The following is a 13444-nucleotide window of genomic DNA, read 5'->3' on the forward strand; positions in this document are numbered from 1 at the left end:
TGGTCGATTTTCCATCACTGACAATTTTTAAAACAAATTTTGGTGTTTTCCTGAAAGATATACTCTAGGAATTATTTTGGGGAACTTCTATTGCCTGTGCTATACAGAGGTCAAACTAGATGATCACAATGATCTCCTCCGACCTTAGAAACTATGAAAAAGTCTCTCTGTGACCCCGATCCTGCAACTGGCTCTCTGTGGGCAGATCTTTGTAACTGCATGGAGCCAGTTGTAGGACTGTTACTCACATGACTAAAGTCTCATCTGCACTCAAGAGTTGTATTGCTTTAACTATACCAGCATAAAGCACTACAATCCCCCCAGTGTGGATGCAGCTATACTGGTATCAATGTGCTTATCCCAGGATAGCTCATTCCCAAATAGGAAGTGGAAAAAACTATGCAGGTATAAGCACATTTATTCAGGTACAACTGCACCCACGCTAGGTGTTGTATCAGTTTAACTATATCGATTAAAATAAATTATCCCCTGACCATTATACTGGAGCAAAAATTGTGCAGACCAGGCCTATGCTGACTAATCAAGTCACACAGAAGTAATTAACCCTCCCTCCCATGCACAAATTGAACTAAAACATTACAAGTCTGCTAAATTTCTTCCTTTAAAGTTTCTAAAATATGTTTTCAAAACACTAACACAAAAAAACCCAAGATGTTTGTGGGATTTTTTTTTAACAAAGTTAAATCAATGAAACATTTTGACTAGCTCTATTCAGTTAATTAGGTTGTCAAATAGTTCCTTGGAAGTCAGAGTTTTGCACAAATTTGCAGAACCAGTAACTGTAGTATCATTTTAAGATTTATAAATATACAAAAATCAAATTTAAGAATGAAAAACATGTATTGATCTTTGGTTTTAAAAGTTGCCTTATTTCGGATTTGGGCAGCACTGTATAAAATAATGGAAATTATACTGCAGCCCAGTATATGTCGTATAAACAAAAAGTTTAAAAGGTCAGGTTACACTGCATAAAAGCAAGACATATGCCAACTAAAGATTAGAACACTTCTATTACACTAAGCAAATTCTAAAACACCAGCATTGCATCAAACATTAAATCCCTCATTTGAATGAAAGCTTTAAATAGGCAAGCAGATTAAGAACATAAGAATGACCACAGTGGGTCAGACTAATGGGTCCATCTAGCTCATGATCCTGTCTTCTAACAGTGGCCAGTGCCAGATGCTTCACAGGGAATGAACATAACAGGGTAATTTATTGCATGATCCACCCCCCTGACATCCTGTCCCAGTTTCTGGCAGTCACACACCCAGAGCATGGGGTTGTGTCCCTGACCATCTTGGCTATCAGCCGTTGATAGACCTATCCTCTGTGAACTTAACCAATTTTTTTTTCGAACCCACTTACACTTTTGGCCTTCACAATACCCCTGGCAATGACGATCCAAACAAGATTGATTGAAGTGAGTCCACATATAGCAGTTTATCAACAGCTTTCCCTGCAGTCACTGTGGTAACCCCACTAGTATTTTAATCAGTATGCATTCTCTTTTAGTACATAATTTTATTTCAATTATGTATAATCAACCACAAACAAATTATAAATTTTCCACGGAACAATGACTGGGGAGCTCAAAAAGCATAATCTTTGTATTTCACAGAATTTTATTAAATTAACATCAAAACTTACAGTGAGCTTTATTACTATGTTCATCAACATTAGGAAAATGCTGCCTGACACATGCTAACACTTTTCAAGCAAAACAGAAAATTCTTCTTTAATTCTCCAGATAAACCATTAGCAGCACTAAGCAACATAATTTCTTACACACGGTGTAAAAAACTAATGTATAGTAGCTTACAGGAACAAGTTTTCCCCAAACCGTGTGCTATATACATTAAATATACTAATTGCTAAAGCCATTTTTTAGAGCTAAAAGCTCAACACTCTATAAGGGTTCCTTTAAGAAGTGTTTCCTTTGGTACAGACTTAATTCAATGCAAACAGTTCAATTTACAAGAACTTTACATGTAACATGCAAAATAATTACCTCCAGACTAGGCATCTAATAATGTTTATTTCATCACTTTTTTTTCTGTTGAATCAGACCAATCATGTTTGATAGATTTTTTTTAATCTTAAAATTTAAAGCGTGCAAATTCTTATAAAATATAGTTAAAAGTCAAGCTGGCAGCCCACTGTCCTAACAAAAGCATGCAACAGTACATAAGGCTGCTATTTAAAAATACAAAATTTAAAAAACTGTACAACAGTTAACACTGGTCTCCTGTTTTGGATCCATTATGTTCAGTCCCATACGTCCATGTAATTCCTGCTCTTTTGTATCCTAGATTTGATCTCATTAATGCTCAAGTCCTGCAGAAACTTCCACACAAACTTTAAACCCATGAATAGTCCCATTGAGATCAAGTTAAATACACAAGTCTTTGCAGGACTGGAGCTTAAACTACAAACTTGGAGCAAAGCAGTTGTTACAAACGTCTTTCAAAGTCAACCATTCCATTGCAGACAGTACCAACATTATAGAAATGTAATTTCTTTAATCTCAAATCTGAACAAAAGTGTGAAAGTGTAGGAGGAACTGAGGTGTTCTTACAAATACTGTAAAGGGAAGGCAGAATTCTTGGAATATTTATGTGATAAAGGCAAACTCAACTCATTGGAAATTAAAAAATATATATGGTTAAAATATTAGCCATGAGAATTTATTTTTCCACATTAATCATCTATACATATATACATACATACACACGTATATAAACGAATTAAAATTAAATTCCCATGGCAAGTTTTTAAGGACTAGCTGATCTCCTTTTAAGAAAATGCAGGCTCTCTTCTAGGTTTGCATACCTACCAAGAGAAGCACAAAGGCATGTGCACAACTTTAGAAAATGTCTGTTTGAAAATGTCATTTCCTAGTATCTGCTCTAGAATGTGCAGGTCCAGGCACTTTAGTAACACCTCGTGTGCACAGAAGATGGAGTTTGTTCTTTGTGTAGACGTTGTTGGTAATATTGTACCCTCATCCTCTGTTTTATTTTTTTTAAAATGATGCAGCTTTGCCCATACCAGTTGGGTTCCACTATGTTAGCAACTTTTGGAAGACCTCTGCAGTACAGCATAGAAGGTGTGCCTGATTTTAAAGCACCATGTCAAGTAACTTTGCTCAGAGCAGGTCTAATCAATATGGTGTTTTAAAACAGTGATAACTGGTAGACGAGCAAATGAAGGTGCTCAATTTTACACTTTGAGTTCCACCATATTGGCAAGTGGGAATTTTTTGAAAACCTACCCTAATCTAGAAAGAGGGGCTTGGAAGTTTCCCGTAAGCTTTGACCTTTTCCATTGGCAAATACAGATTTTTCATCTCTTGTTCACAGTCTGTTACAGGTAATTTGCTTTGTAAGCATCAATGTTGTCAATGCCAGCATAGTTCTAGGAACAGGGTGTGTTGATCTATGTACCCTTTGCTAACAAAAGCTATCTCAGTAGCAACAGAGCAACAATTGTGAGGTTATACATAACATAATTTTAAAGTTCCCAGTAAAGACAGATTTAAAAAAATATTTACAGTCTGGAGACATGTACAGTTTGCAATAATTTACAGTTTACAAGAATTTTAACTTGAGTGAAATTCTGGGCCTAAACAATTTAATAGTATTTTTAAGTACAAATATTTGCTTATACTTAAAAGGGAATGAGACACTAGGATAAAAGCGGGTCCTCCCCCCCCACCCCGCTATTTCTGCCACAGATAAATGTTTTCCCACTTTTGTTCTTGAAAATGTTTATCTACTCAAATTATGCAAGATAGTTAACAATGCAAGATAACTAAAGTGGAATATGGGCATGATTTAAGATAGGAAAACCAGAAACAGGAAAAATAAAGTTTTTGTTGGCACACCATGTTTACACATGTAAGAATCAGATTTACAAAATGGAATTTCTTTGTTTTACCTTTTATGAAAAATATTGTGAATACCCATCTGCTTTTGAAATACGTAAGACAATAGTACATAAGAGGTAAACAAAGTTACAAAGAATACTGAAAATTAGGACAAAGCCTGATTTTATAAGCATAAAACATCATAAATCAGGTTTCAAAAATACAGCAAAACTATCAAAGTAATTGAAAATGGCCAACCGGTAAGACTATTCAAAAAGTTGCTTCTTTAAATGCTACAGAGGTTTACTACTCGCGCTCCTGGGGGAATTCTGCACCACTGAGCACGTGTACAATTCATATCCCCTGCAAAAATGTTTTGCTTTCCTGCAGAAAAATGACTTTTGACAGGGAAACAAAGGGAAGCCGCAAGAGCAGTCACACGCCCCTCTCAGGCGGCCTGGGCATGTTGGCTTGGGTGCCTGGAGCAGCCAGTGGAGATGTAAATCACAGCCGGGGGGGGGGGGGGGGGGCTGGGTGTGCAGACATGCAAGCAAGAGAGACTCTGTCCCTCTCACTCCCTATTGTGGTGAATCCCATGTGGAGGATTAGGGCTTCTGGGTGTTTGGAGGTATGTGTGAGGTAGACTCTATCCCTTCAGACAGAGCAGAATGTAGCAGCCTGCCGGCTAAGTTGTTCCCATAGTTGTTAGTGAACTGATCCCATTCTTAGTGAATTCCCCCTGGGAGCATAAAACAGGCGTAAAAGTTTTAAGGCTCCTTTACATTGTCAGAATGGTGTAAAGGAGCCTTATTGTAAATGACAGTAACCTTATCAATGCTTATAGTGTTTTAGTGATTAGAACTGGTCTAAATTTTTGGACTGAAAAATTTCCCTATCAAAATGTGCTCCAAGAACTGTTTACCATCGGCCCTTCTGGAAATGGTCAGTAGCTAATATAAATTGTGAGTTTGACTCCCCAGCCTTTACTTGCTCTTCAGTTGCCTATAATGTAATACTGAGCATATGGATGCATATATTTGTTGACTAATAACGAGAAATAAAGGGTCAAACCTAACTACATTACAATTAGACAAAGGGAATTTGGGGTTTTCCTCCAAAACTCCCCACTCCCATGCTCCATGCATTGTATTGTAGTTTAAATAAATTACCAAAATAAGTGTAACTGGCATGGTTATATGGTGTTATTTTTACAAAATAGGAGGAATTTTAAAATATTCTGCACAGAATTTTTAATTTTTTAGCGCAGAATTCACCCAGGAGTGTACTACCAAAGTCATGAACATACTGTGTTAAGAGATATTGCAGATCTCAACTTCTTCCCTTCCCTGATTTTGAATAATGGGAAACTGAACCTAAGGAACTGTTTGGTATTTACAGGCTGATACCAAGCTTGTACTTGTTATAAATTATACTTATTAAGTATATACTTATTATATATTAAGTATATGCTTATTAAGCTTATACTTGTTACAAAATCATCAATCTGGGCTTCAAGTTTAAAAAAGAATCAACATGTAGAAACATTTGATCTAATTGGAGGCACTGACATGAATAAACATGAGGACATGTTCCATGGCATCAGCATTACAAATAAATTTAATTTGCATTAAGAACACTGTTACAACAAAGGTATAAAAATACATATATACTGGCTCTCAAAACAATGACCAGTACATCATCATTCTCCTGACAACCAATAATGGGAGATTTCAAAAAGGACTTGGGTTGTGGTTTACTTTTCTCCGGGCTTCAGCAAATAGCCTGAAAAGTTACACACTTCGTGGAAAAGTGAAATTTAAACTTCCTTGTAAAAAAAGTTAAGCAGACTGCAGTAAGGAAGCCTTAGAGCAAAATCCTGACTGGTGCAATGTGGGTATGCTAGTGAGTAAGAACCACTTACGGAGGCTTTTCCCATCCACCCCTCCCCACAGCAGCAGGAGGGCATTCCAACCTCATGCTGGGAATGATGACTAGGTACCACACCACAATGTTGCCACTACTGGCGAGCACGAGGATGCTTTTCAAAGGACAAGCAACATGCATGTCACTGTACAGCGTGACTGGCTGCCCTGAGCCATCTTGCCCAACAACAAGACAGTGTATCCAATATTTCTGTAACACTTATACTCTCCAGAGTAAGTCTTTATCAGAGAGGCCAAGATTTTGCCCTTAATACTTCTTTTGGGGATTTAAGCTGTAGATTAAAATAACAGTCTTACCTATTTGTTATTTTACAGTAAATGTTCATCTTAAAATTTAGAACACTAGTAATCTGCTGTCTTTCTTTTATTAAGATCCCACTCTGACCTAGGAACATTTCCTTATGATAAAACACTTCAGCTCCTTTTGCCTGAGTATTTTCATTCATGATTTCTATTTTTACTGTGGACATTGTTCTTCAATCTTGAGTAAAATGTTTAGTAGCTTTGTGGGGGGAAAAAAAACAACGGCAATAGACTATGTGCAGTATTAAATTTGGGGGCTATTTGGCTGACATAACACAAAGTTCCTCTATGGAAAGCGAGCTAATACTTAAAAAGGAAAAGTGTAACACTAAGGTCTTTGAGAATAAAAAAGTATAAGGGCTTCCATTTTACAGCATCACTAACTTCACAATATCGTATCTATGAAGACAAAATTTTCATAGTCATAAGTTTACTTTTAAAAATATTAAACCTAAGACATCAATTAGCAATGGTGAATTCTGCACCCATAGGTGGCTGACAAAGAGAGATAGCTGTTTGGATGAGATTAGCTGGGATTTTCTGTATACAATAACCATACTATATACTCAGAAGTTGAGCATTGTGGTTTAGACAGCTAACATGCATCTTCATGGCACAATGCTTGCTTCTAAGTAAGTTTGACTTTACAATTAGGGCATAAGTGGCTCCCTGTTCACAAGTTCGCCATCTCCTTTGAATAAAGAATAGATGTTATGTAACACTGGGTTTGAGCAATGAATCTTCTAAAGCAGCTCTTCTTCCATGTAATTCTGTTCTCTCTCACGGATACCACATGCCCTTTTCCTTTGTTGTACCGGTTGATTCTTATGTAAGAAAGAGGTTTAAAAAAAAAAAAAGATCCAGAATTTGTGGTTGCAAACAACTGCAAACTTTTAGGCAGCTGGGAAATCCTGAACACCTCTACAATTACTGAAATATCTACATGATTATAGTACAGCCCAAAAGGCACTCCAAGGTGCCCTGCAAAGTGAAAAATACTGGTTTATGACCTTTTCTCCTTTCCTATGATGTATAAAAAACATTTGTAAGCTTAAAAAGCATTCCTATCAGGAATGTCATGGCTGGTCTTCCCTACTTTTTGATGAGAACTCAGAGGTTTCAAGCCTGATTTAGACACAGACTCCTACCGATTTAACTAAAAAGATGTTATTTTAAACCAATTTAGTTAAACTGATGCAAGTTCATGGTTTGCTATTCTTATTTCAGTTTAGTTTAATCTTGTTAAAAATAAACAGATCAAGTTAAACTGAAATAAGCCACTCAAATTCAGTTAAAACACAAACTTCAATTTAGGTAAACTAGTGGGTTTAAAAATCACACTCTTTAGTCAAGTCCTCAGGATCACAAGCCACATCTTCTTAACTGAATGGACAGGACTGTTGAATCTTTACCAAAGACATCTTATCTCCCAGTTCTTTTTCTCAGAAAGAGATAATTCATGAAGAAGGCCACACAACATTTTAAGCCTGACTAAAAACTGCTTTCCCTCAGTCAGGTTTCACTTGCTTTATATTTCTGAAACCTATTAGTTTTCTGCAGCTGTCCATATAATCCTCCAAAAGAAACTAAGAAAACTTTATTATTGTAATGTAAGAAAGGAGAACTCCTGCCAAAGTACATACCCGATAAGCCTTCTGTTTACATAATAAAGATGCAACAACTAAAAAAAGAGCACAAACCTACTTTTTCTTTGCAGGTTACTACTGAGAATGGCAGACAGATACACAAAGGTAAAAGATAACCACAAATGACTTAAGATGAAGCACAAGACAGGTTATTCATTTGCTCATGAAGGTGCCATTCAGCGATAGGTCAACAGATGTGTTTTATACCATATTCATCACTATAGTAATGTCCTTTTTTTCCCCTTCTTCTTTGTCCACTTCCCCCATGTCAGAAAGATTTTCTGACCTACATAGGTTTTGTACAAGAAGTCCTCTGGATTATGCAGGATCTAAGTCAACGAAAGTCACTGAAGGGAGAATATCTTCTACCCATAGCAAACCTGAAACCTGCAGAACCACAGAGTTGGATGCAACATTCAAGAGGCAATGGCTAGAAATGGTAATCAGAACAAAGATAGAAAGATAATCAAGCTGTTTCTTGATGTATCAATGTCAGTTCTCCAGGTGTAACAGTTTGATCAGTGTTATTTCTGAAGAGCAAGACATCTGACACTTGTTGTTAGCTCTATAAAGCCCAACCATATTAATAATTGCCTTATATAAGACACACACACGTCTTTTATATAAAAAAGTCTTATATAATCACTTAATTTTCAGTTAGGAGCAGTGACAACAAATCTATGGGGATGGAAATTCTATTCATGAATAGAAATGCAGGTCTTCCCATGGATTAAGTATCCTTCAGAATCTAAATTTCATTGCTACTCTTCAGGTTGCGATGACAAGCTTCTTAAATAGATTGATACAACTTCGCAAGCTGAGTTTGCAGTCAGAATGAAACAACACTACTAAGAGAGATATTTTTTCCCCCTAAATGGAGCATTAATAGGGCCCTACCAAGTTCACGGCCATGAAAAATGCATCACAGATCGTGAAATCTGGTCTTTTGTGTGCTTATACCCTATACTATACATATTTCACAGGGGAGACCAGCATTTCTCAAATTGGGGGTCCGGACCCAAAAGGGAGTTGCGGGGCGGCACAAGCTTATTTTAGGGGGGTTGTGGTATTGCCACCTTTACTTCTGCGCTGCCTTCAGATCTGGGCAGCAGCTGTTAGCCAGACACCCAACTCTGAAGGCAGTGCACTGCCAGCAGCAGCAGCAGCACAGAAGTAAGGGTGGCAATACCATACCATGCCATCCTTACTTCTGTGCTACTGCTGTCAGCAGCTCTGCCTTCAGAGCTAGGCTCCTGGCCAGCAGCCACCAGTCTCCAGCTGCCCAGCTCTGAAGGCAGTGCCACTGCCAGCAGCAGCGCAGAAGGGTAGCAGTACTGCAACCCCCCCCTACAATAACCTTGAAACCCCCACACAACTCCTTCATGAGTCAGGACCCCTACAATTACAACATCATGAAATTTCAGATTTTTAAAATCCTATGACCCTGAAATTGACCAAAATGGACCTTGAATTTGGTAGGGCCCTAAGCATTAATCTTGGAAATCTAATTGTAACCACTTAAAGGCTACCTTATTCTTTCCATTGCTAATCATATACAACACACACCCAGAAAATGGGACTGTCCAGTATTGCTGGCCCTATCTGTCAATCATCTGAAAGGGCCTCTCTCATAGGAACGTTTCAAGTTTTGAATTTATGAAGTCAAATATTCTTTAGGCCATTCAGATAGTGGATGCCATTGTCACTTATTAAAAATTAGGGTACAAGTGAAGTTTATAGCACTGTTAGCTATAAAGTACTATACTCCTACAGTAACTGGCAGGATCTTAAGAGGTTTTTCAGGATATTTAAGAGGGCATGTGCGCGCAGCGGGGGATGCAGGTGAGAGGTGGCGGTATATAAACCTTATTAAGGTAACAGCAAATGAGCTAAAATATTTTTGAATGCTTTCAAAGCCATTTGATGGAGAGAGAGGAATTGATAACTCTCTCAGATCCTTAATTTTCAGTATTCTTTGATGCTTTGTTTTCCCATATTACAGATTTACAACATTTAAATAAAACATTTTCTAACAGTCTTTCCATTTCTGTTTACTATATTCCAAGCTTTACACAAATAATTCAAAGAAACCCAAAAGCGTTACCCATATTTTCTATGTATGGCTAATATTACTTCGTCATACTAAACACAGATATCTTTCTGCAGTGCACTTTTTTTTTTTTAAAGTAAAATTAAGATTTTTAAAAATTAATTCCCAATCCCACATTTCTGATTACAGTATACACAAAGCAACTGAAAAAAAATTGTCATTCTAATTTGTTCTCAAAGTACTCCATTTAGGATCTGTTATTCAAACTAAACAAAACTTGTCAAATTAATACTTTACTCCTCACTATACATTTTAAAATTAATGTACAGAAAATACATTTCTGAGACTAAAAAATGTTCAATATTTCTACATCAACAGGATAATCTCACATTAGACTAACAAACGAAGATCACAGAGAGCAGGAAAGATAAGAGTAACAACTTCTGGGTGAATCTCTTTCAACAAAATTGCAAAGGTTCTTTATTAAAGTTAAGTACCTTTGTAGAGGCACCAAAAATGAATAGCCCTTTCAGCTGAACTTTCAAAAAAAATTAATTTTAATTCAAAAAGAGATCTTGAATTTATTAGGTACATATATGTCCCTGTCCCACTGCCCTGTAACATACATTCAGCAACTTAAAGATTCAATATTTATTTTTATAGACTCCATATATATTATATATTTAATATATAATATATATTTATATATATACTTACAGATACATACACACTCAGCAGGATTATAGTTACTCTTTTTAAACACTTTGATCAGTGTTGATAATCTATTCCAATTATTTTGTGAATTGAATGGAATTTGTTTATTACCTGGAAAAATGAAATTTTAAAGACCCAAATGGAATTTGTGGATCAATAGTAGCACCAATACTGTACTTGCGAGGGTTTATATGGCCATTCATTACTTTAAAATGACTGCAGGGATTGAGACAATATATATTTTTAGAATATTCTTCTTACAGCATGAGCATTCCTGCACTACTTAGGCAGCAATACTTGCGGAATCCATGCATTTGTTCCTACCCTAAATTCAAATATTACATAGCCTTCTTTACTGTAATATACAGTATTTCTTCTGTCCTGTTTGATTTTTTTGCTTTTCACACAGAAAAGTGATCAATATCGTTCCAACAGAAATTATTTTCTCTTCCCATTGTATGGCTCAGTTTCAAGATTGTTTAACTAGGCAGCCACCATTAGTGTTACCTGTACCTCAATACCACTAAGAGTCATCAGTCAACGACTAAAGTAATATACAAAGTTTTGAGGGCAGCTTAGTGTTAATGGAAAGCAAGGTACTCACAGGCGCTACCCTTTTAACTAGCCCTCCAATATCAGCCACATAAAAAGGTTAGTCACAGTTCCAATACCATAATTCAGCAGTTAGTTACCTACCATTCGGTAACAAAAGTTAAACCCACTTGTGATTTTAAACAACAATATTCACCCTGAGAATACAGAGGAAGCATTTAAGAATAAAATCTGATATGTGTTTTTTCTTCACGTATGCATTCTTCCATTTTTTTTCTTCAGCCCCTCTGGGGTACATGGGTTTGAATCGAGAAGTTAACTTCAGATATTTCCTTTGTGAGCTGATTATTCATGCCACAGTCAGATACTGGTGATAGAAAAGCCCAAAAAGGCTTGTGAAGAAGAGGCAAGCAGCAATCCACCAGGTGAGAAAAGACAGGAGTCCTCGGAACAGGAGAGGAGTGAAAATGTTCTTTAGGCTACCCAATGCCATTGTTATTTGTACTACAGTTACCTTCATCTTTCCATCAGCAGGTGGAGACTCAGAATAAACTGAATTGGGGAGTGGACTGTTCTCCATTGGAAAGTCAGAGCTAGATTCTGGATAGATGCCCCAGGAATAATTACCTGTTAAAAGTAAGATAATAAATGAAGCAACTAGATTCCAACTCCTTTTACTTCGGTCAAGTCTATAAATATAGCAGCAGTACCCTAGACATATTAGAAATACAAAATTATTTCTAAATAACTTTCTAAATATAAAATTGCAACATGCTTGATGTCGACTCCCTAATTTCACTACAGTACATCTGGTAAGACAGTGTAAGACATATCCTTCATGATGGTCTGGTGTTGCTCTATTCTTTTATTAATACTAGAAGAAAATCCATGCCTCATTTACAAATAATGGTCAAGAAGTCCATGCAGTTTTAAAGATAAGACTTGCATTAATTTTAGAAAATTTCATTAACAGATTTCCATAAAATGATACATGTAAAAAGCATCATTGATAGTTTTTTACATTTTATAAACAAACAAAAAGATCCATGTTTCAATATACATAAAACATCTCAATTGTTTGTTATACTAAATAGTTTGCCTGTTGGAATATCAATCACAAATAGGAATTAACATCTGGTTAACAGGTGTCTTAAAATCAGAAAGAAGACAGAATAGTCTTAAAGCTACTGCTTTAAATGACAAGAAAACATCTCTGTATATTATTGGTTACACATGCTTTCTTTTAATGGATAGATATAAAATGATAAAAGCCTTTCATAATAGGATCAGAAATTTTTTTAGTAAACATATGCACTGTTTTCCTTTATCAAATTTTGCTTACCTAGTGTTTTCAAAAGCAGAGTTGTATGAAGCAGCATTACCAGAGGTGCCACATACTGCAATGCAATTACACAAAGGTAATAAAATACTCGGGCCACCTGAAACCAACAAAATCCTTATGTGACTTCGTGTGCAAAAAAATCTCAACACAGCTGACATGTTATGAATGATCATAGCAAACATTTAAATACAACTGTCAGTAAAAACGGAGCAGCTTAAAGAAATGTGATCCTTACGAGAGAAGCTACATTCTAAAGGTTTTTCCCACCAGATTTTTAGTGTCTAAAGTACTGTCTTCAAAAAGACTTTTTACGATGAATTTCAGACTTAATAGAAGTTTCATAATACTTAAAGAGCTCATTACTTTACTAGTTATTTCCTTACAAAAGGCAGAGTTAAAAAAAACCCATTCATCTCACTTTTTCTAAAAAAATCCTATCATTCAATGATCTGTATTTCTATACACTAGAAGTTTGTTAAAAAGTAGTCTGAAAGTTAATGTACTTTGGATAAAAATTTTCAAAAGTGCTGGAGTGACTCAGAACCTAAGTCTCATTTTCAAAAGTGACTTAGGCAAATGCCAAAGTCCCACTGTCTTTCAATAAGACTTTGGCTCCTAAGGGTCTAAGTCAGGGGTGGGCAAACTTTATGGCCTGAGGGCCGCATCAGGGTATGGAAATTGTATGGCGGGCCATGAATGCCCGGTGGAGGAGTAATATGGGGGGGCTCTATAAGGGATGTTACCGAGGTGGGGGGCACTCATGGGGTGTGGCGTGGGGGGGGCTCTATTGGGGCGGCACTGGGGACTCCTAGGGGCCCTGCTGGCAGTGACACCAAGGCAGCTGTACCAGGCACTGCCACAGGCAGAGGCATCCTAGCTGGGATGGGTGTGGCCCCTGGGTGGTTTTGAGGCTCTTAAGGGTGGGGCCATGACCGGGAAGGGATCAGGCGTGCTGCCGTGTAGGGGCAGGGTGAAGACGTGCCTGCGCAGTGTGGCGCTGCATGC

General features: G+C 36.9%; 1 protein-coding gene across 1 annotated transcript in view; it reads right to left on the minus strand.

The window, feature by feature from the left end:
• Nucleotides 1-11415: 11415 nt before the first annotated feature.
• TMEM161B (transmembrane protein 161B) overlaps nt 11416-13444 on the minus strand; it is a 77592-nt gene continuing 75563 nt past the window's right edge. The window contains exons 11-12 of the mRNA XM_065406358.1: nt 12440-12536; nt 11416-11724 (exon numbers count right to left, since the gene is read on the minus strand). Of these exons, the coding sequence (XP_065262430.1) occupies nt 11447-11724; nt 12440-12536 (375 nt within the window). The 3' untranslated portion in view covers nt 11416-11446. The remainder of the gene's footprint in view (nt 11725-12439; nt 12537-13444) is intronic.

Source organism: Emys orbicularis, chromosome 6 (assembly GCF_028017835.1).
Source record: "Emys orbicularis isolate rEmyOrb1 chromosome 6, rEmyOrb1.hap1, whole genome shotgun sequence".
NCBI classification, from domain to species: Eukaryota; Metazoa; Chordata; order Testudines; family Emydidae; genus Emys; species Emys orbicularis.